The 21,704-nt window shown below is 48.2% G+C and overlaps 1 protein-coding gene across 2 annotated transcripts in view; it reads right to left on the bottom strand.

Annotated features, from left to right (window-relative positions):
* Window positions 1-8,232: 8,232 nt before the first annotated feature.
* The window catches only part of SLC7A5 (solute carrier family 7 member 5), a 38,555-nt gene continuing 25,083 nt past the window's right edge, over window positions 8,233-21,704 (bottom strand). Inside the window, exons 5-11 of one of the 2 annotated variants that reach the window (XR_011728373.1) lie at window positions 20,393-20,516; window positions 19,626-19,729; window positions 18,887-18,983; window positions 17,939-18,088; window positions 16,170-16,347; window positions 10,031-14,400; window positions 8,233-9,997 (exon numbers count right to left, since the gene is read on the bottom strand). Coding sequence is in view for 1 of the 2 variants with exons in the window: in XM_071756552.1 (XP_071612653.1) it covers window positions 14,345-14,400; window positions 16,170-16,347; window positions 17,939-18,088; window positions 18,887-18,983; window positions 19,626-19,729; window positions 20,393-20,516 (709 nt within the window). In the remaining variant the exon portion in view is untranslated. Of the gene's footprint in view, window positions 14,401-16,169; window positions 16,348-17,938; window positions 18,089-18,886; window positions 18,984-19,625; window positions 19,730-20,392; window positions 20,517-21,704 lie in introns of both variants that reach the window. The other variant, XM_071756552.1, reaches the window with a different exon arrangement.

Here is a 21,704-nt window from a genome sequence, read left to right as displayed (position 1 = left end):
TTTATCCGAGGGTTTTTTTTTTGCCCGAGAACAAGTCCAAGCACATTCACTTCATCCAGGAAAACTTATTGTGCATTGAGGTGCCTGAACAGCCCACGCATGGTTCCTGGGGTACACCCTTTCCAGAGGCAGAATGTGCTGGGGGCTTTGCAGGGTCTGATTTCTCTTGGACACCAAAGAGCAACCACTGGGGTTATCTGCCCTGGTTCCTTTCAGGGAACAGCTCCAAGTTCCCTCATAAATACCCAGTACCATTAACACCCAGCCAACATTCAGTTCCCATTCCAACCCCCCTCCTCCCAGGATCTCAAAATACCTTGGAGCAGTGTTCCACTTGAATGGAGGAGACAGCAGCATCATGAGGGGGATGATACCTCCTGAAATGTGTCTGCAGGCTGGGGCAGGGCAGGGTTTAGCATCTCACCTGCCTTTTGTTGCAATCACCAGCCTTGGGACAGTGCTCTCATTTCAAATGCTCTTAAACACCAATTTTCCTCCCCCAGTTCCTAAGGGAGCACATCAAGGAGCACATGGCTCACTTGCCTGGCTCTCCAGCAGGGAGATCTTGTAGTGACCCCACAGGAGGCAGAAAGAGTTAATTTAGGCATTAGACAAAACTTACTGACTGCCAGGCTAGTGAGACACAAAATGAGGCTGTCCAGTGGCTCTGAAACCTCCAAAGCTGTGTCTAAGACCCTTTGAAGCCAACATTGGCCCCAGATGGTTGCAGAGAGTCCCCCTGCCTTGGGGCTTGTTTCTCACTCCTCTCCCATGCCCAACTTTTACAATTTTCTACAGCTGAGCAGGTAAAGGACAGGGGCTGAGCCTTAGTGTTTGGTTTTTCTCACCTCAGCCCTGCTTACAGAGACACAGATGAAATTAATGTTGTTTTACCTTCCCAGAAAGCCACTGCCTGCTGGGTGAGGAGGTTTTCCCACAACTGATTGGCATTTGCTTTTCCTGGTAGTGCTGTGACAGTTATTGGGATCAGATTATCTACTTACTGCTGGACTTGCTGCTGTCACCTTGATGTGACAAGGCTTTACCAGGCTGAGCAATGCACTCTGGAGGGATTTGGTATTTTCTCCTGCTCCAGTTCAGTCTGGATTTGTTAGCCCCTCAGTAAAAGATAACTCATCCCTTATCATGCTAAACACCCTCCCTCAGGACACGATGACCCTGGCCAGATTCCTTGTGCTTTTGCAGGAGGAAAGAAAATATTTGTTCATTCTCAGTGGCTTCAGAAGGTACAATCAGGTCTGTTAAGCACCCTCCTGAGCAGAAATGCTCTCCTGGAGCATTATCCTTTTGGAGAAGGAGCTGCTGTGCTGGGGTCTGTGCCAGGCTGGGATCGTGCTGGTTCTGGTGGGATGGAGCAGGAGGCATGGGAGACACGTGCTCCATGTGCAATGATAGCAACTTCCCTCTTCCTCACCCTTCCCTATGAACTCCCAAAATCTCAGCAGCCCCTTCAGAGTGGTTAAGAGGTTAGGGACCAGGAAATGTAAATAACACTTTCTTTTTTCTTTCCCTTCCATCTTCATCTCCAAAGCCCAGCACCTCCTCATGCTGCAGTTCTCCTGCCTTGACTGTTTAGATGGATCCACACCCCAGCAATTTGTATTCATTAGTTTTTAAAAGGTGTCATCACATCCACTTCTGAAGATGTTTCAGGGTGTTTTTACAGCCATGGTGTCATGAGTGCTTGTTCTCTATCTGCCTATCTATCACTGACTCGTTTCTTTAAAGAAAATGTTTCATTTTAACCTCAAGCTCCAACCCCCGGGAAAATAATATCCAGTAACAGGCTTGGGTTTTTTTTTTTTAGTCACTTTAATGTCTACTATTTTCTCTTGGAGACAACCAGCTTGGTTTCCTGACCTGTGATGTCATATCTCTTACTAGGAAAAAAAATAAAAAAAGAAGAGTCACAGAGGAAGGCAAAAGATCTGGGTGATATGTCACAGCAGGCTTTTTTTCTGTGCTCTTTGGGTGGAAAGGACAAATTATTCAGACAACCCTGTGCAAAACATTCTGACACAGCACACACACACCACCCCTTCTGCTGACGGAGCAGATGGGACCACTTGAAAAACCAATATTTACTCTGGTACCTGCTGCTTGCACTCCAGTGCTGTCTGGCAAGGAGCAGGAGCACGAGTGGGGTTTCCATGGTGGCTGGTGACACTCAGGGGCCACCTTGATGCTCTCCCACAAGATAAAGTGTCCCATGACAGGACTGAGGTGAGGAACAACCCAGCAGCACAGAGAGGGAGCAGGGTTGGGGCTGGGGGGCTGCAGGGTGCCTGTTCTGGTGTTATTCCTCCCCCCCAGCATCCAGAGGGAGGGAGGGGTTGGGCTGCCAGCTCTGATTGAATGCAATTCCTCTGCCCTCCTCTCCAGGGACAAAATGAGGGATCAGGACAGGCTCCAGGAAGAAGAGCAGGACCCAAGGGATGTATCTGTGCAAACCCAGCTGCACGTTCCCCTCTGCTGCCTCCATGGGCAGACTCCTCCTGCTCACTTCTGTCCCTGGGGGCTGCCCCTCCATCAAAAAGAGTACAGATATTTCAAGACACCATGAAATAAAGAGGCTGTGCAGCCCTCCCAAGGCAATGGATCCTTCTGTACCACACCACTGGCACGGGGCATCCCCTGGAGATGTCTGCCATGAAGGTTCATTTCTTCTGCAGAGAGCTGTCAGCTCCCAGGAGCTGTGTTTCAGGGTTTTATCAGGGGGTACATGCCAGACAAAGAGAGAGCAAAGCAACCTGGCAATGCTCTGAGGTCCAGAGCAGCTCCCAGGAGAAGCTGGCAGCTCCCCCCAGGCACAGACTTGCCTGGAAAAGGTCTCAGTTGGAGGCAGGCAGGGGCTGGTGCTGGGGTTCCTCATTCCTCCCAAATCCCTCACCTTTATCCACTGCACCTGGAGGCCAGGGGGGTTTGAACAAGCTGCTGGTTATTTGTTGAGGCAAGGCAGGCAGCTGAGCCCTGCCTGTGCCCCAGGCCATCAGGGGAACCTCACCAAACCTACCTGGGAAAAATCCTTCAGCTCTGGGTGGCAAAACATCGGTCTGAAACCCTGGAGAACTTCCCCCAAATTGTGCAGGGAGTTTGGGTTGGTCTTTGGGAGGCAGCATGCAGAGCTCTGCACTTCCCAAGCTCTTGCAACCCAAACTGAAAGGTTGGGGCCCAAATCCTCCTGCTGCTCTTGAGGGTTGTTTGCAGAGGGGGGGATTCCAGCTCCTCCACCTGCCCCACCACCAAACCCCCAGCAGGGAAGCTCTTCCTGACCTGATTTTTGCTCTTTGGTCTAATGCAGGATCAAGGATCCTTTTCCAGTCCAGGTCAGCTTTTTCTCCAGTTCATAGAATCATAGAATTGGTTGGGTTGGAAGGGACCTCAGAGATGTTGCCCACCTCTTTCCAAGTCCTGGTTCCATCCCACCTGGCTGGAGTTAAGCAGCCTTGGGATTAATTTTGTCCTTTCAGCCCCGTGCAATTTTCTCAGAGATGGATGGGAGAGGACTTTCCCCTATGTCCATGTTTTTTTCCCAACACAGTCCCCAAGAAGGTTTGAATTTGCAGCCTCTGTGGGTGCCTGGGCACACAAAGCAGGGCGTGCAGCTCTTCAGGAAGGCTGGAATCATTTAATAAGGGCAAGGAAAATCAAATTAAAGCATCCACCCCAGCCTAACCCCTTGCAGGAATCAACAGAGATAGCTGCAGCACCCAAAAGACCATTTTCTGAGATTCCTGCAAGAAAAAACCCAAAAAGAGCCTCCTGCAAGGAAGGAAGCAGTTTCAGGGGAGGCTGGGGCAGAGCTGTTCCTCTGTGGACACTTTTCCCCCTTCTTGGCTGTGAAATGGCTCCTGCTGTTTGGTTTTTTTTTCTGATGCAACGACCCTTGGTAGGGTCTTGCATCAGACACTGAGGAGTCTGCAAGCCCAGGGCTGGGATTAAGCAGATGGAAAAGTGGTTTTGCAGGCTTAGTTTTCTGTGCTGAAGGCAGGGAAGAAATCCAGGTGGTATTTCACCCACATAGCAGGAAGAACATCCTGTAGAGAACGTTTTGCAAGGGTTTTGGATTTATCTCCTCTGACTTAGGTGCAGGAAGTTCTCTTAACTGAGTTTTAGTGAATAAGACAGAGAAGCTGTTAAACTTTTGCTCAGCACCTGCTCAGAAGCTCTACAGGGTACTAGAAAAAAAAAACCAAACCTATTTTTGCTTAAATTTCCCATGTTCCCATTTAAAGTATTATTTTTTATTAAACCTGGAAGCTAAAAAACAAAAAGCAGGAGAGGTTTGAGACTTGTAATCTTCCTTACCAAGTGATGCCAAGCTTCTGGCTTTTTCTATAAAGTATGAGAGGTGCCTGAAGAAAACAAACATGAACAAGTAACAAAAGGATTTTTCCATCCCCAAGTGTTCTTTCTAAAGAAAAAAATGTGACCAGCAAAAGCAATCAGAGGATCTGATCTACACTGGGATTATTGTGGCTTTTAATGGCTTGCTTCTAGGAAGGGGAAGTTCTATTTTGAAGCAATTATTTTCTCTACCTGAGGAAGGAGCAGCTGATTAGCAGCTCCTCAGCCCAGGCTTTTCTGTTTGGTTCCTTTCTCAGGTTCCTGCTCTCCCCCTGTGACCAAGCTTCCAGCTCTGATTTCTGCAGTAATTGCAGGACCCAAAGTGTCATGTGAGAGCTTCAACTCTTGATGCTGGGGAGAGGCAGAGCCTCTTTGAAAAGACTGTTTCAAGTAACACTGTCAAGCTGGGGTTTATTATTATTTTTTTTTCTTCTCCTAATACAAACAGGAGGCTGGGAAATGGCTAAATACCACTTAGCAGCAGACAGACAGACAGACAGACAGACAGGCAGGCAGCATTGGGAGGCTGCAGTTAAACAGCAGGGAGCTCATCCTGCCATGAGTGTTCCCAGCCTTACAATTCCTGCAGTTCATCAGGACATCTGGAAAATCCTTTAGAGACCCTAAAAATTGTCTGACTTCAACACTGAAAGCAGTGGAAGAGTGAAAGGTGGCACCACCCACCCCATGGGTACCCAAGGATGTTCCCACTGTGTCCCTGGGGCTTTTTCTTTGGTCCAGGCAGCTCTCCCCATGCAGTGCCCACCTCCCAGTGACTTGCAGGCAGCTTTCGCAGCTCCCTGAGCCTGGCAGAGGGGCAGGACAGGGTGGACAGCCAAGTCTGGGCATCCTTTTCAGTCCTTGCAGCAATGTCTGCAAACTCAGCTCCTCCTTGCACATCTTGGCCAGATCTCCCTGTGGCCACACAAGCATTTCCCCAGCTGCAGCTGAGGCAGCCCCAAACCCTTCAGCTGGATTTTCTCAAGATTTGATGTAGAAAGATTACATGTCCTTTTTTAATTATTTTCTTTTTTTTTTTTTTAATCTGTTATCATTACCATCCACGTGCAATTGATCTGCTGACTTTTGTTTATTGAAACCCGGGGCCAGCAGCAACCTCATTCCAAGTCTTTGCAGGACCAAAAATGTGGTTTTGCATCTGGTTTATCACACAGAGCCTCACAGGGCTCCATTCCCCATGAGCTGAGCAGAGGCTTCACCATCCCCCCTTCTCCTGGCAGAGGTAACACATCCCCTCCAGACATAGGTTTGGGGTTTTTTTTTTTCTCTTTTAACTGCTCTGTTGTCTTTGCAGCAAGGCTGTGCTCAGAGGGAACATGCACCAGCACCTCCGTGCAGCTCCTTACACCACAAAACCTCCCAAATAAATACCTGAGTTGCCCAGACCTGATTTATGAGCTCTGCAAAGCCAGAGGGCTAGAGGGATGAGTTGGGGTGAGAGGGATGAGTTTGGGTTAAAGGGATGAGTTTGAGTTAGAGGGATGAGTTTGGGTTAAAGGGATGAGTTTGGGTTAAAGGGATGAGTTTGGGTGAGAGGGATGAGTTTGAGGGATGAGTTGGGGTGAGAGGGATGAGTTGGGGTGAAAGGGATGAGTTGGGGTGAGAGGGATGAGTTGGGGTGAGAGGGATGAGTTTGGATGAGAGGGATGAATTTGAGTTAGAGGGATGATTTTGGGTTAAAGGGATGAGTTAGGGTGAGAGGGATGAGTTTGGGTTAAAGGGATGAGTTTGGATTAAAGGGATGAGTTTGGGTGAGAGGGATAAGTTTGGGTTAAAGGGATGAGTTTGGGTTAGAGGGATGAGTTTGGGTTAAAGGGATGAGTTTGGGTTAAAGGGATGAGTTTGCAGCTCAGAGTGGTAACACAAGGCAAGGAGGGGCACGGGGAGCCCAGGATTGTCCCAGACAAGTTAGAGCAGAAATGACCTCACTGCAATCTAGAGCCAGGCTCCTGGAGACCTTGACCAAAGCAGCCAGAAAACTGGTCCAAAGTGGAGAACACCCTCGTGTTCCCCCCATATAGTTACATTTGTAGGGTTTGCAGAGGCACATTGCCACGTCCTTACAGTCTGCTCATGGCACGTAGTGTGCACAAGGCTCTGTGCCTTTTATTTTTATTGCTTTTCTGATAATATTGTTGACTGGCTCTGGAGGCTACAAGACACAGAACTGTTTCAGACAGTACCTCACCTTCTGAAATCTGGGGAGGGCTTTGATGAGAGCTCTTGCTCCAAGCTTGCTTTGGATTGAGCAAAAGGCCCAGGGCAATGTGTAGATGGAAGATGGAGTGGCAAAACACCTTTAAAACCTGCTGGCCTTTTGGGGCAGCCATGGACAAAGCCATCCCCACCCACTGAGCCTGCTTTGTAGGATGTGCATGGCCCTCCCAGGGCTGGAGAGGTGGTCTGGCTCCAAGGGACATGGGGACAAGTGATGACAACCCATTTATTTCACAGCTTTGGGACAAGTGAAGTATTAAGAACTAAGAATTAAGTATTAAGAACTAAGAATTAAGTATAAAAGAATTAAGTATTAAAGAAGTGAACTCCTTTTTTTAAAAAAAAAAAAAAAAGGCTTGCAGGCAGAACTTCCATTGCCTCACAAAGGGGACAATTTTGTTGTCCTGCAAGGGTTTGTCAGCACCCACTCTCCTTTTATTACATAGCCTCATATTTATAGCTCAGGTTTGGTGTATTATCTGCCCCAGAGGATCCCCTTATTGGTTCTACCCCTAATTCCTCCTCAGCTCCTGCTTTCATTTCTGCCTTGAAGCAGTTCCCAGCCCGTGTCACCCTGCACCCTTCCTGGCTTCTTCCCAACCCAAACACATTTAGTGCCTTTCATCCTCCCCACAAATCCTCCAATAAACAAGGAGTTTATTGCTTTTTGCTGGGCTCGCCTGCAGTTTATTTCTACCTGCTGCTTCCAGGGTTCACCCTTCCTTGGTGGCAGACTTTTCAAAAAGTCTCTTTTAGGTCCCTAAGAGCAGAGGATGTTCTGCTGGTACCCACCTTGGCTCCTGAAGATGCTCCCCTTAGATTCCTCCTAATTCCTCCACCAAGAGTCTCTCCTACAGAGGAGCCTCTGGGCTCCCTGTCACACACACACGTCCCTTGTCAACAGCATTCTCTGACTTCTGCCTTTTTTTTCCCTGTGGATATATTTCAAGTTAAATATTACTGTGGTAGCAGGGTTTGGTTTCACAAGGACCTTGGGTTTGAGCAGACAACCCCAGAGGTCTTCTCTTCCAGGGTTGCTTTCTGAGCCAGCTTGAGAGTAAATCAAAAATCTCCTTTTTCTAGTGAATTCTCTCCTTGTTCAGGACACTGAGTGCAGCATGGAAAATGTGTGTATCTCACCTCTTTGAGCCTCTGTAGGCATCATTTTTCCAAGGAGTTTTCTTTGCAGCCTTTCTGATGAAGCATTTCACACCCATTTCTCCTCCTGGCAGAGAAGAGTCTCAGCACCCTGATCACTTTCCCTGGATAAAATTTGGTACCTTCCAGTTGTTGTTTTTTTTTTTGGCTGCAAGCTTTTCCCAGCAGCATCTCTGTCATACATCCATGCAGATACCCTCTGGGAACTGGGACATTCCTCTTCTGCTCCCAGTTCTTGCTCAGAGCTCACCCACCTTCCCATCCCCTTCATTTTAACACAAGAAAAACCAGAGATATTAACCAGAATTTAAATAAAAAGGAGGCTGGGGACAGAGGAATGGATGCTGTCATTGCTCACCTATGCTCCTAGATCTGTTGAGCTCAGGTGCTGGTGGAAGTGGGATAAACAACACAACCTTTGGTTAAAAAAAATAAAAGTTTTGGAGGCAAAGACAAGCGACAAGAGAGTTGTGATTCAGCTTTCTTTGTTAAAAAAAAAACCAGCAACCCAAAACATAGAACAACCCAAACATTTAACAAATTTGTTAACCACGGACATAAAAGAATCAAGAAATACTAAAAAAAAAATACATTGCAGGAGATATCTTGTTTTACAAGGCAATTTGATTAAGTTACCACTGGCTGACCAGCACTCAAACAGTTGTGGAATTGCTGTGTTGCCAGGAACACAAACATTGTGAATAGACAGCACTTTCTGTAGAAGTATTAAGACTAAAAGATATTTACCCCTTAAAATAAATAGAATGTCCTCTACAGCAACATTTAAATTAGTAAAATATTTTTAGAGCAACCAAATATAACAAAATTGTAAATCAGGTCTAGATTTTCTGTGTGTTAGGATCTTTTTTTTTGCCCCCCCACCCCCTCTGTGTTTAAAAAAAAAAAACAACAAACAAACCCAAACCAACAAAAATACAAACTTCAGAAAAAAGGTAGCTCTGAAAAGTCAGATTATTCACTAGAAGTGAATTTCACCCTCCTTTTGTTCTGTGGGCCAGTGCAAGGTCTGGGTACCACTTAAAAGTTCTTCCTCTGCAAGGATTTAGGTGGGACACAGACCTCACCCTGTCCTCTGAACAAATCAGGATTTTTTTTCCCTTCTGTGTGAAATTCATCCCAGTGCAGGAGCAGCAGCCAGACCCCCCAGCACCCTGTCCTGATGGATGGGATGCAGGAGAGCATCTGCACAGGGATGAAAATCCCCCACGGGGAATGATTTAGGTATAAAGTCTCTTCTAGGCCATTTAAAAATTAATTCAATATTTAAAAAAATATTATATATAATTTTATTTTATTTTCCTCACCAACACTTCACCAGCTGGAGGAAGCAACACCCCTTCTCACACAAGGGACAGGGGGCTAAAAAAGCAAAGAAATACTTTTCTGGCCATCACTTCCTTCAGGGTGACCTCACCCAAGCCACATTTCCTACGTGCAGCTGAAGGGCACTTGGTCTGGGCTCCCAGCAGCATCCCACACCCCAGCTGCCAGTTCCAGTTGGAACTGTGTAAACTGGGAAGAAACTTCCAGGGAAAAGCATCCTGAGGCTGGCTGGGCAGCTGCAGCTCCTCATGGACCCACCAAGGAAGAGCCCCTTGAGCATCCCTCAACGCCGAGGTCTCAGGGGATGCCCTGGCTCAGAAAAGGTCCTGGGGGGAGGCAGAGGAACAAAATTCCCACTGTTTCCTGGAGGGCAGCCAAGTGGGGCTGGCTCCAGCCAGGTTGGAGATGCTCAGAGCTGGCACAAAGCTGCAATTGAGGTTCCCTGGGGTTCTGCTGAGGTCGTGGCACCGTCTGGCAGAGCTCAGACCCAAGGCCTGGGGGGAGCTGGAGCCATCTGAGCCCCAGGGCTGCCCTTTCCCAAGCTCCAGGAGGAAGCTTTGTCCCAGCTCTGTGGCCAAACCTCGCCTGCCCCTTTGATGGCATCGGGAAGGGAGTTGTGCAAGTGGGGGATGGAAAAGCTGCTGTCCCACAAAAACAGCCCCAAGCAGCCTTGCGTAATGACAACACTTGGCTCTTTTCTTCCTGTTTGGTCTGTTGGTTTTTTGTCTTGGTTTGTTTTTTTTTGGTTTTTTTGTTGTTGGTTTTTTTTTTTTTCTTAACAAATTTTTTATTTTTGATTCGAGCCCGAGAAGACTGGAGCTGAAGGCACAGGTACCTTCCCAGCCTCAGAGAACCCCTGGTCCTCTGCTTCCCCACAGCAGGACCAGGGCTCTGCCACCACCACCACCACCACCAGCACCACCACCACCATCACCACCACCATGGCTGGGTGGTGTTCCCAGCTTTCCATGGTTGGAAGTCATGGCCATGGGGAAGAGCTCCAGGAGCTCCACAACTGGGGCAGACCCAGAGCAGGAGCCCATGGAGGAGCCTCATTCCCAAGCTCCCACCCAGGGAGAGGCTTGGAGCTGCTTCTTGGGAGTTTCAAACCAGCTGAAGGGTCTTGAAAGTTTCTTTGACAATGACCAAGTCCCTTTGGACTCAGCAGCCATGGAGGGGAGCATTAAAAACCAAAAGTGTGTTTACCACAACACAGTGTCTGAGACAGAAAACGCCACAAAGACTGCAGGAAATTAAAACAAAAAAAATATAAAAATTCACCCAGGGCGACTTTAAATCCCCCCTCCCATATTTTTGGCCAGGAGCATTTGGTTCCCTTCTGAGTTGGGAAGAAAATTTCTCATGTAGAAAGGGGAACCCAAGGCATAAGGAAGCACCTGGCTGCTGGCTCTGAAGTCCCTGTTCTGTTCAGCAGCCCCTGTGGGATGCTGTGCCATGAGCACCGACTGCCTGGGACTCTAAATCCTTAAAAACAAGGCAAAAAGAGCACTAACAGAGAGGGGGGGGGTTAGGGGAAGGACCAAGGGGCTGCTGGAGCACAGCCACTGCTCACAGAAATACAGAGCCACAGCCCCAGGGTTGGACTCGAGGATCTGAAAGGTCTTTTCTAACCTAAAAAAGGAGTTTACAGCTCCCCCAGCATGCTGGCTGGGGCTGGACTTCCAGAATGCTGTCATATGGAATGGATTCAGGTGGTACCTTGTTTGACTGGAGCTACTGTTTAGGGAAGCAAATCCCTTTCCCTCCCTTGGGGGGGTAGCAAGAGGTGTGACTGCTCAGGGGCTCAGAGAGCACAGGGGAACAACAGAGAAACCCCACAGCCAGTGCTGGCAAAACCAGGAAATATTCTGTGAAGTCCCTGTTGCTCCCCTGGTGACACATCTCCTTCCACACTGGAGGACAACAAGCAGCAAGGAGGCTTTTCCTGGGGGTGTATTATCTTTTTTTTTTTTTTTTTTTCCACACCAAAATCCAGCTGAGCACAGCCAAGCCCCCAAGGGCACCAGATACTCACAGAATATTTTGGGCAGGAAGATATCTTTAAGATCATCCAGTCCAACCTGGCTGCTGATCTGGCTTACCAGCTGTTGCAGCAGTGGAACAATTCACTCTTTGGACTAAAAAATGCTTTAGTTTTCTCCATAAAATGATTTTAGTTTACCCCCTTAATCATTATCTCCCTAACCTCCAGAAAAAAAAAAAATAACCCACCCCCTTACAGCCCTGTTGGGGAACTATTGGGATCAACAGCCACGTCACCAAGCTTTGGTGGAGAGGAATTATCAGGGATAAAAGAAAATTTTTTTTTTTTTTAAAGGTAAGCTTTGGAGACACAAGCTGTGGCTGAGCAAATTCAATTTTTGTCATTCTGTGCTGGTACCTGGTTCAGTTTCTTCCCACACCTCTATTGCCATGGAGATGCTGGTGAGATCACCAGGAAACACACAGTATTGATACCAGAGCCAGCAGGTTAGTACATGAAAAAGATCTTTAGCAGCAAGTGAAAAATCATGAAAACTCATAAAGAGCAAGCAAGAGGGTTAAGGGCTTAATTAAAATCAGTTAATTAATAAAAAAGTATTTCTCAGTGTGACATCTCCTCTTTGAAACCATTGTGAAAGGTTCACCAGGAGGCTATTGTGTACTGATGGTCTTCATCACTGATACAAGACATCAAAAGACACCTCCAAACCAAGCAAGCCCATGCCTTTGGGAGATCTGGACCTATTTCTGAGCTCTCTGGCTTGGACTCAAGTGCTGATTTCCATTGGATGTGAGTTCAAATCCCTTCCTTTTGCATCACACTGAATTCTCCTGGCACCCATGGGCAAGGAAAGTCCCTGCCCTGAACCCAGGCCCTGCAAGAAGCTGGCCCTGAGCTTCCTACAGCCCAAAAACCCAAACCTGCAGACCAAGGGGGAGGTGAGAGACTTCACCCTCCACCAGCCAGGCCCAGCAATGATTTCCCATCAAAAACCCTGGCAAAATATCCTCAGCTGGAAGAGGATTCTGACCACTGAGGTCAGGTTTTCTGGTTCATGACCTTATTTATGCAAATGCCTCTCTGCAAGCACCTGGATCTGGGATGCTCCAACTCATTGCACGTAGGTCCCTGACCAGCCAAGCACTGGCCATTGACTTCGGCTTCTTTGGGGACATTCTGTGGATGTCCCCAACCCAACTGCAGCTCCCCACGGGTTAAGAGAGCTCCAGGGGAGCTCAATCCACGTGTCAAGTGGCACCTGAGCTGGTTTGGGCATGGAAAGAAGGAACCTGACAGCCAAGTCCTCAGCATGCTGATTGTCACCTGCTCCTCCTGCACTGCCCCAAAGCACAGACACCTGGGTGGCAAAGCAAAAAAACCAAAAAAAAGAGCTGCACAGAGACACTTGTTGGCATAACCATGGTCACTGTCCCACACACATCAACAGAAGCTGCCACCTGCTTTAAACACACACCCTATTTTTTTTTTTCTTTTTACTTTTTTCTTTTTTTTTTTTTTTTAAACTAAAAAATTTCTTGAAAGGAGAAAGCATGAGCTAGTACCATTGGTATCCTTAATGCCTCATCATCCAAAAAAACCTCTGCTGAGAGGAGGAGAATCCAGTAGGAAGCACCAGCTCTTGGAGGAGGATCCTGGCTTCCAAACTGCTCAGTTAAGAAAAATGTGGAGAACAAAGAGTTGAACAGCACGAAGCAGAAGCCCAGAGAAGATCAGACTGAAGCAGCTCACTTGTGAGGACAAGATGCTCTGATTCCCAATTATCACCTTGAGCACAGAGGCACAATGAGCAAAGTGTTGAAGAACTGCAGCTCTGCTGAGAAGCTGATGCTTTTGGCTGAATAAAGCAACATGAAGAGGACAGTATCAACTACAGAGAAAACAGTGGAATTTTGGGTGGGCTCAGGGGCTAGGACTGCACCACCCAAACCAAGATTTCCCATGGGGGGGAGAGGTTTGTGCTCAAAGATCACTCCCTGCAGGGGAAGATGGTGATGGGGACACCCCTCCAAGTCAAACCTGATGCTGCAGCTCTGCACAGAGGAGGACCAGACCCTCAGTCCCTGCTTCTGAAAGCCAAAGACACCATCTAAACCAGCAGGCTGACATCCTGGGGGACATCCTGCCCCTTTTTACACCCCCAGGGCCACTTGGTCCCATCTCCACTGCAGGTTCTAGAAGAGACAGAGGGCAGGGTGACAGAATGCCCAGCCAGAGCCCAGGGACCCAGCTGAGGGAATCCCACCCCCCACCCACCCTTCTTTTCTCTTTGCAAATGGTTTAGGGGTAAAGATGAAGGGCACTGCAAGCACTGAGCAGGGCCATCTGAAAAGGTTGCTCACCCCATGCTGGGATTAGCTACAGGGAAACATGGAGTGAGGCAAAGCCAAGGGCTTGGCTTTCTGCTGATTGCAGTTCCCTGGGTTTCTCAGGAGGAACTTCACCCTCAGTGCTCATTCCCAGGGTGATGGGGTGGGCACTCTGGTGAAGAGCATCCTAGAGGATTGGCTCAATAGCAGGGAGAGGGCTTGGATCTAAGGGTTAAAAGCCAGGCAGTGGCAGGGGACCCCCAGTGCTCTTGTCAGGAAGGCAGTGAAAGTCAGATGAGGTTTCCCCATACCATTTCTCTGACACTTAATTCCACTCTGCCTTGTCTCACCTCAGTCACTGCCAGGGGGAAGAGTCCAGAGCATCCAGCAGCACAGATTTTGGTATGAGTTTGTGTGTGTGTGTTTGTGTGAGCCAACATCAGCCAACCCTTGCCTCCCAAACAGCCCTTCCATGACCAGGTAAGGCAGATGGATCAGGCTTAGGACCATCCTGTGGCTCTGCCCCAGCTCCAGGCACATCTGCAAGGCTGGCAACCCCCAAACTTGGCTCAGGAACAGATCCAGGGTTATCTGGAGCATTCCCCAGCACCACACAGACACACACACAGATGCTGCTTGGACTCATTGCTGGCAGGAATCCTTCCTCCCGCCCCACCTTCGTACCAAGAACTTCTCACTGCAGGGCTCCTCATCTGCCAGGGGTGGTGGAGGGGCTGGGGGAGGCAAGGCAGAGCCAGGGACACGGTGTCAGACACAAAGCAGCTCTGAGGGGGTGCTCCAGTGCTTAGGTTTCCTTGAAGAGGGATCAGAAGTGTTTTCTCCTTGTGTTGTCTTAAAACAAGATTGTGCGTTTCCTCGAGCTGAGTGTCCCTGCTTTTCCTGCTTATGATTCTTGAGGAACCACTTCCATCAGCTTCTGGAACAGGACTGTGGTACAGACTTGTGGGGAAGAAAGCAAAGTCCAGGTCAGAGATTGCACACAGGGCCCCCCCAAAATATATCTTGGTATATATATTAATAAATCAAGTATATATTGATACATATCTTGGTACATATATCAATATATCAATATATCAATATATCAATATATCAATATATCAAGATATCAAGTTCACGACCTTGTGCCTCAAAAGGCCTGACCCGTGTGCCTCCCCCCACCCTGGTTCTGAGCAGGATTGGTCCAAATCCAGTTTAAGCTTCTGAAAGGCAAAGAACTGCAGGCTGCTCTCTGCTCATGGCCAGAACTTGAAGTGGTAACTTTGGGAGCTTTGCTCCTGGCACTGCCCTGAAAGAGCCTCCAGTTTTTAATTTAATGGTGATGGAGTAACGAGGTTTGGATGCAAGACTACAAGCAGCCAGAAGGGACCTGGGTACAGGAGCAGGACTGAGCTGATGCTTTTGCCTCCAGTTTTGAAAATCTCAGCTGTATTTACACACAGCTTCTTTAAAGGCTCCAGTGCCCAGGACAAAACCAGCCCAGGCTGCTGAGCCCACTGCCCTGCATGGAGCAGGTGAAGAGCAAAGGAAACATTTCAGACACAAATCTGCACAGGAAAGGTGTTAAAACTGGAACATTTTTCTTTTCCCACCCATTAATTCTGGTGGTTACTATCCAAACACACCTGAATTTGGTCTGTTGGAGGGGATCAAATCATCTGCAATATGTGAATATCCACATGTGTTTAAAGTTCCTAACTGGACATTTGAAGGATTATCATTCAGTGTTCCCAGAGTATTTTCTATATTTCCCTACAAGCCTCTGGGGGGATGGAGAACAATTAATATGGTAATTTGCCACCCAGGCACTGCAAAAAAATGCCTTTTCCAGGAACTGAGCCTAATACTCAGAATAAAAAAGTGAGTGTTTGAGAGAAAGTGAGAGAGAGACAGGGAAAAAAAAACAAAACAAAAAAACCCAAAAAAACCCCACAAGTGCTGAGCCCTGTTGAAAGCCTTTTTCTTTTTCATAAAAAGCATCCAGCTAAGGGTGGGCATTTCTGTTTGTCTCCTTTTTTGGGTCAGCCTATTGTAGAGGAGCTGGGAGGCAGATGGGAGAGTTGAGTTCTACTTGAACAACACAGAGGTTCCCTGTCCCTTCCATCCCTCCCAAACACACCATGGTGTAGTGTGCCAGCTCTTGGACAAACCTTCCACAAAGACACCCCAAAAATAAACCTTCTAAGAGAAAATATCCAGGGGATTCTCCCCATCCCTCTGCAACTCTCTGCTGCTGCCACATCTTGATGCCAAGGGTCAGGAACTGACTGAGTGATGGTTTGGGACCAATTCTGAATTTTCAGCAGTCAGCTGTACTCAGACTGTTACCCTGTCACTCCTTTTCCCTTCTTACACCACTAGGAAGGGATTCTCTGCTGACAAAAGCCTTGGCCCTGGGTTTTTACAGGAGGCAGAAGGAAGGCAGCAAATGTGCTCAGTGAATCTGTTTGCCAAGACAAAAAAAAAAACAAAAAAACCCTCCAGGTATTTGGCCCAATATTTGCAATTATTACAAGGCAGAGTGCATTCTGGGTGCTTGGTAGAGAAGGTTAAAATCCTCAGGTTAAAACTTGTTACCATTACAGAACAATTGATCAGAGCCAAACCACTGGGAGCCTTCACTACACAAAGCAAAATGCAGCAGCTGCAGCTCACTGGGAAGCTGCTGGTTTTGGAAAGCAAAACCCTTGCTCCTCCCTGGTGGTACTTACAGATGCCTTGGAGAACCCATTTGGGCTTGTTTTGCCACCAGACCCCAAAGAAGTAAACAGGGATCCCACTGAAGATGATTGCAAAGCCAATGGCACATTCCTTTGGTGTCATCCAGAAGGAAACAGCAATGAGAAACAGGCAGGCCAGGATGAAGAAAATGGGCAGGCAGATGTTCACCTAAACAAGGAGCCAAAGAACAGGTCAGAAGTGGGATCTGGAGACCAGAGTGCACTTTTCCAGTGAAGTTTATTTAGCTGTAGACTCTGGGGAGGGAAGGAGTTTGTGTCCCACCATGGATCACTATGAGGATGCTGCTCCTGTCTGTCCCAGTGACCTGCACAAGGGGACCCTGACCCTCAGCTGCCATGGGGAAGGAAAGGATTTAGGCTGTGTTCTTCATCAGCCCTGGAGAAAACAGACCTAGACTGAAGATGTAGACTTCAAACCAGCAGAACAAAGCTGAGAGATGTGGCTTGCTAAGAGCCACAAGCCTTTCTCACCATCCTTTTTTTTTTGGCCCCCAATCCCATCCTTGAATGATGCCTCATGAAAAGCACCTCTACCAAGAGCATCAAATTCAGCTGCAACCACAGCACAAGCCATGGCAGGGGCTCAGGGGACTTGGATTCAGTGCTCTGAGCAGCCCAGCTTTGAGAAGGAAAACCAAAAAAGCAGCAGTTCTGCAAAGAGGTGCTTTGGGAAGGCGTGGCTTGCTAAGAGCCACAAGCCTTTCTCAGCATCTTTTTTTTTTTGACCCCCAGTTCCTCATGAAAAGTACCAAGAGCATCAAATTCAGCTGCAACCACAGCTCAAGCCATGGCAGGGGCTCAGGGGACTTGGATTCAGTGCTCTGAGCAGCCCAGCTTTGAGAGGGAAAACCAAAAAAGCAGCAGTTCTGCAAAGAGGTGCTTTGGGAAGGCGTGGGTAGAGGTCTGGGAGGTTGGTTGTCTCTGGCTGCCTGTGGCCTGGCAGGGACCTGAGTGTGCTGGGGATGAGTGAGGAACAGGGCTCTGAGGAGGGCAGACCTGCTCCTGGCTGACATGAGCTTGGCCTCCTCCCAGATGGGACCCAGTGCTGCCAAGCTGGCCAAGGACAAAGGGAACAAAGTGCTCATCCCTGCAGGAGTGAGGTTGGCTGCTTTATTAAAAACAAAAAAAAACCCCAAAAAACCAAACCCAAAAAATCAAACCCAAAAACCAAACAAAAAAACCCAAAAAAACCAACCAACCAAAAAAACCACAAAAAACAAAAAAACCCAAGAAACAAAAGCAAACAAAAAAAAAACCAAAAAAAGAACCCAAAACAAAAAAAAACCCCAAAATACCAAAAAACAAAAAGCAACCTAAAAAGCCCCAAGCAAACAAATAAACAAAAAACAACACACAAAAAAAAAAACCAACCCAACCCAAACCCATTTGAAGTGAATTCCACCATGGTATGGAATGTTTCACTGAGAGCCTCTGATGTGTCCTGGGGAATCTGTTACCCCTGAGAGCTGTCCCACCAGAACCCCCCTCATCTCTGACACCCAGAGCCTCCTCACCCTGATGGGTGTCCCCTTGGCAACTCCTCATCCTCCTGCACTGATTGGCATTGGGCAGGATTTTTGTGGGACACCTGCATCAGCTACACCCCAACATTCCCCTTGCACACCTGCAATCCCAGTCCCTCTTCCATGCAGGACTTGGAGCTCAATTTGCTGAACCTCCCCTGGTGTTGAGAAGGGACTTGGGGAAGAAGCACCAGGAGATGACCAAAATCTTCTCACCTTGATGGGCCTTTCCAGCTCTGGCTTCTTGTAACGCAGCCACATCATGCCAATGATGGCCAGAGCCACACACAGCCAGTTGAAGAAGCTGAAGAAGTTGATGACTGAGAAAATGTTGTTGGAGAAGGCATAGAGCAGGGTCATCACACACTGCATCCAGAAAAAGGCAAAGCATCAGCAAAGGGAGGAGGAAAACCCACCAAACACAGGTGTTGTAGGGCTATCTGCCAGGAAAAGAATCCTGTTGGTTGTTTTTAGCTTATTTAAGCTCTTACTTCAGCTGAAAACAAGAGGGGGAGTATGAGGATATGATGAGAAGGAGAAGGATTTGTCATCCCCTGGAGGTGCAGGACTGGCTGTGTCTGGAGATGCTGCCCAAGTAGCCCCAATCTGCTGGGATCATAGCCCTGAGCCCTTCCCCTCAGCTCAGGAAGGAGATTGAGGTGCTGGAGCAGGTCCAGAGAAGAGCAAGGAGGCTGGGAAGGGATCCAGCACAAGTCCTGTGAGGAAGGGCTGAGGGAGCTGGGGGTGTTGAGGCTGGAGAAGAGGAGGCTCAGGGGAGACCTCATCACTCTCTCCAACTCCCTGAAAGGAGGTTGGAGCCAGGGGGGGGTTGGGCTCTTTTCCCAGGCAACTCTCAGCAAGACAAGAGGGCACAAGAGGTCTCAAGTTGTGCCAGGGGAGGTTTAGGTTGGACATTAGAAAGAATTTCTTTCTGGAGAGGGTGCTCAGCCATTGGAATGGGCTGCCCAGGGAAGGGGTGGATTCTCCATCCCTGGAGATATTTCAAAAGAGCCTGGATGTGGCACTCAGTGCCATGGGCTGGGAACCACGGGGGGAGTGGATCAAGGGTTGGGTTTGATGATCTCAGAGCTCCTTTCCAACCCAAATAACTCTGGGGTTTCTCCACAGCAGGTTGCTGCCCATCACCACAGCCCAGGTGCTTACCGTGAAGACGAGGGATGGCACAGGAGTGAGAAGCCTGGGATGGATCATGGACAGGATGGAAGGCAAGTGTCCTTCCCGAGATCCCACAAAGAACAGCCTGAGGTGGGAGAGACAGAGCAGGTATCACCTCTGCACCCTTTAGCCCTGGGCTGGGTGATGTCTGCAGCACAAAACAAGAGGGGAGAACCCAAGCTCGACCCAAACAGTGCTGAGGCAGCAAACACCCAGGCTCCTCGTGCAGGTTTTCCCACCTTAAAGGGACACAGAGGGCAAGCAAGGAGGTGTTTGTATGCTCCTTCCCAAAGAGAGCTGGAAATAACTTCCCTGAGATGTGTGTGAGAGCTGGGACCAGCTCAGTCCCTGTCCTGCCTTGTCCTTTCACCTCTTTCTGGAAGGATTCTCAGCCCTAAAGTTTCTGCTTTTCATTAAATCCACTTTCCCAGGCAACATGACTGAGCCCCAAGCCTGGGCTTGTTTATGTCCTCATAACTCCAGCAGGACTTTGCCTGAGGAGCAGAGGACCAAGACCACTGAAAGCACTTCCTCTAAACTGGGTATGGTTTTGAAGTCTGACTTTTTTTTTTTTTTTTCCCCTCCCCACATTCCTCACATGTCCTCCAGACCCTTCCCACTTCGTGTCTACCCACAGGCATTCTTTGGAGGACAACTCCAAACGAAGGAAGAGGCATTAAGAATGACTGGCAAACAAAAACCACAAAAAATTGAGCAAGAAACCTACCGGGAAGAAGTGAAGAGAGATCCATTGACAGAGCCAAAGCATGACAAGCCAACAAAGACTGGTATGATCCAGGACATGACACCCAGGTGATAATTCCCAAAATCCTAAAAGGAGGGGGAAGTCACAAGTCAGACATTTCACACCCAGAAGCTCCAAAAGAACCCTCAGCTACCTGCAAAGACTTAATATTTGTACAAATTTGAACAAATTACACGTTCTGGAGAGGGGCTGGGTACCAACCCAGAGGATGGAGTGATGCCACCTGAATGCTCCAGACCAACTTATCCTGGAGTGGGAGGTTTCCTGTGAAACCCTAAACAATCCTCTATTTGCAAGGTTATAGCAAGCTGCTCACTTCTGCAGCAACCAGGATTTCTGACCACAATGGCATTTTAATTAACAGAAGCATTATTTTCCCTCTCTTAATTAAAAGCAGGAAGATACAGAGAGAGAACAATCTAGTTCACTATTGCCTGAATGACCTTTTCCCATAAATATCATGGTAACTGGTGATAAGTCACGAGGCCAGCAGCAACCTTGCATATTTACAGATTCAGAGCATCATCAGCTGTCTGCCCACCCTCCCCATTGTCTGTCACTGACCCCACTTGGGGTCACACTGCTCTTCCCTGCTCCCATCTGTATCTCCTGTCAAGCATCAGTTGTTTTTATGTTTTGTTTTTTTTTTTTTTAACAGCCAGGACCAGCTTGGAGCAAACCAGAAGCTGTATGCAGAGACTGTAAAGCTGCTTTGACTCCCATCTTACCACAGCCACTGCCTCAGATGTCAGCATCTGCTCCGTTGACAGGGTGGTGAAGTAAGCCAAGTTTGTCAGCACATAAACCAAAGTGACTACAGGTAGGGAGATGATGATAGCCAGAGGCAGGTTTCTAGGAAGGAAAGATAAATTGCCTTGGAGTGCTGCAGCAGGGGAGCTGCTGATGCCAGGGAGCAGAAGGTTCCCACTGCAGCACTCCTGGAAGTTGTCTGTGGTCATTCTGCTCCTCTTTTGAGTCCTCAGCACATCATTTCCCAGGCACACACTGCTCCCCTGGGAGAAGAGGAGATGCCCATGCAGGGACAGATGGAGAGGGATGGATTAGAGAGGACTTTCTTGCAGGGAGAGGCTCTGGCTGTCTGGGCAAGCAGTAATTCAAAATCCCTGCAAAGAATGAAACCCAACCCTTGCCAGGCACAGGCACAGCCATTCCCTCCTGGGCAAAGGAGAAACATTGGTGCTGGTGGGGAAGATGGAAAGATCAGGGATTTAGTGGGTGGTTTTAAGGCTCTAAGTCCATGCAGCCTGATGAAACTCAGAGAAAATGAGTTGAGACACAGCCTGAGTGGGTCTGTAAGGAGGAGGCTGTGGGTACAAATCTGCCTTTCCTAACAGTCTAACTTCATTTGCAACTGGAAACTGAAAAAGGAAACCCTGCTTGATGCCACGTGTAATTGGGTCTTGTGGAGCTCAAAGCCACAGGAGGAGCAAGTCAAATACCATGGCTGCATTCAGAAGACAAGAAAATAATTGCAACTTGAAAAAAAACTTTTTCCTAACTGTGTGCCTATCAAACCTAATGCTTCCCAGCAGGCACTAAAACCACTGCCAGGGGCTGCCAGGAATGGGGTCTTGACCAAGCATCCCTGAAGCTTGTATTGGGCACCTTCCCCATGAGAAAAATGATTCCTCAGCAGTCTCCTGCTTTGGGGTGGCCCATCCTCATCCCACCAGGTCCCCTGCAGAACCCTGAAAGGCAGAAGCAGTGCAGAGAGCAGCTGCTGCTCAAGGGAAGCTCAAGGGAAGAGGGAAGGCACGTGGCAAACATACCCTTGCACAAATATTCTTGTGGGAGTTTATACAAGACAGTAATAAAGCCAGAAGTGCTTCTTCCTTGCCTCTAATTCAGAGAGGTGCCAAGCCAAGGAAGCAGGACTGTCCAACAGCACTGATAAATATTAGCAGGACAGGAAAGCAGCACAAGCAACATCCTCTCTCATACACAGATTATTATTTGCTTGCCCCTGTCCCAGGGAGGAACAGTGCCATTAATTTACCTCATTTTCTACTTCCCTAGAAA

Source organism: Heliangelus exortis, chromosome 13 (assembly GCF_036169615.1).
Source record: "Heliangelus exortis chromosome 13, bHelExo1.hap1, whole genome shotgun sequence".
NCBI lineage: Eukaryota > Metazoa > Chordata > Aves > Apodiformes > Trochilidae > Heliangelus > Heliangelus exortis.
The sequence above is the reverse complement of the archived record's forward strand: the minus strand, read 5'-3'. Positions and strand labels throughout refer to the sequence as shown.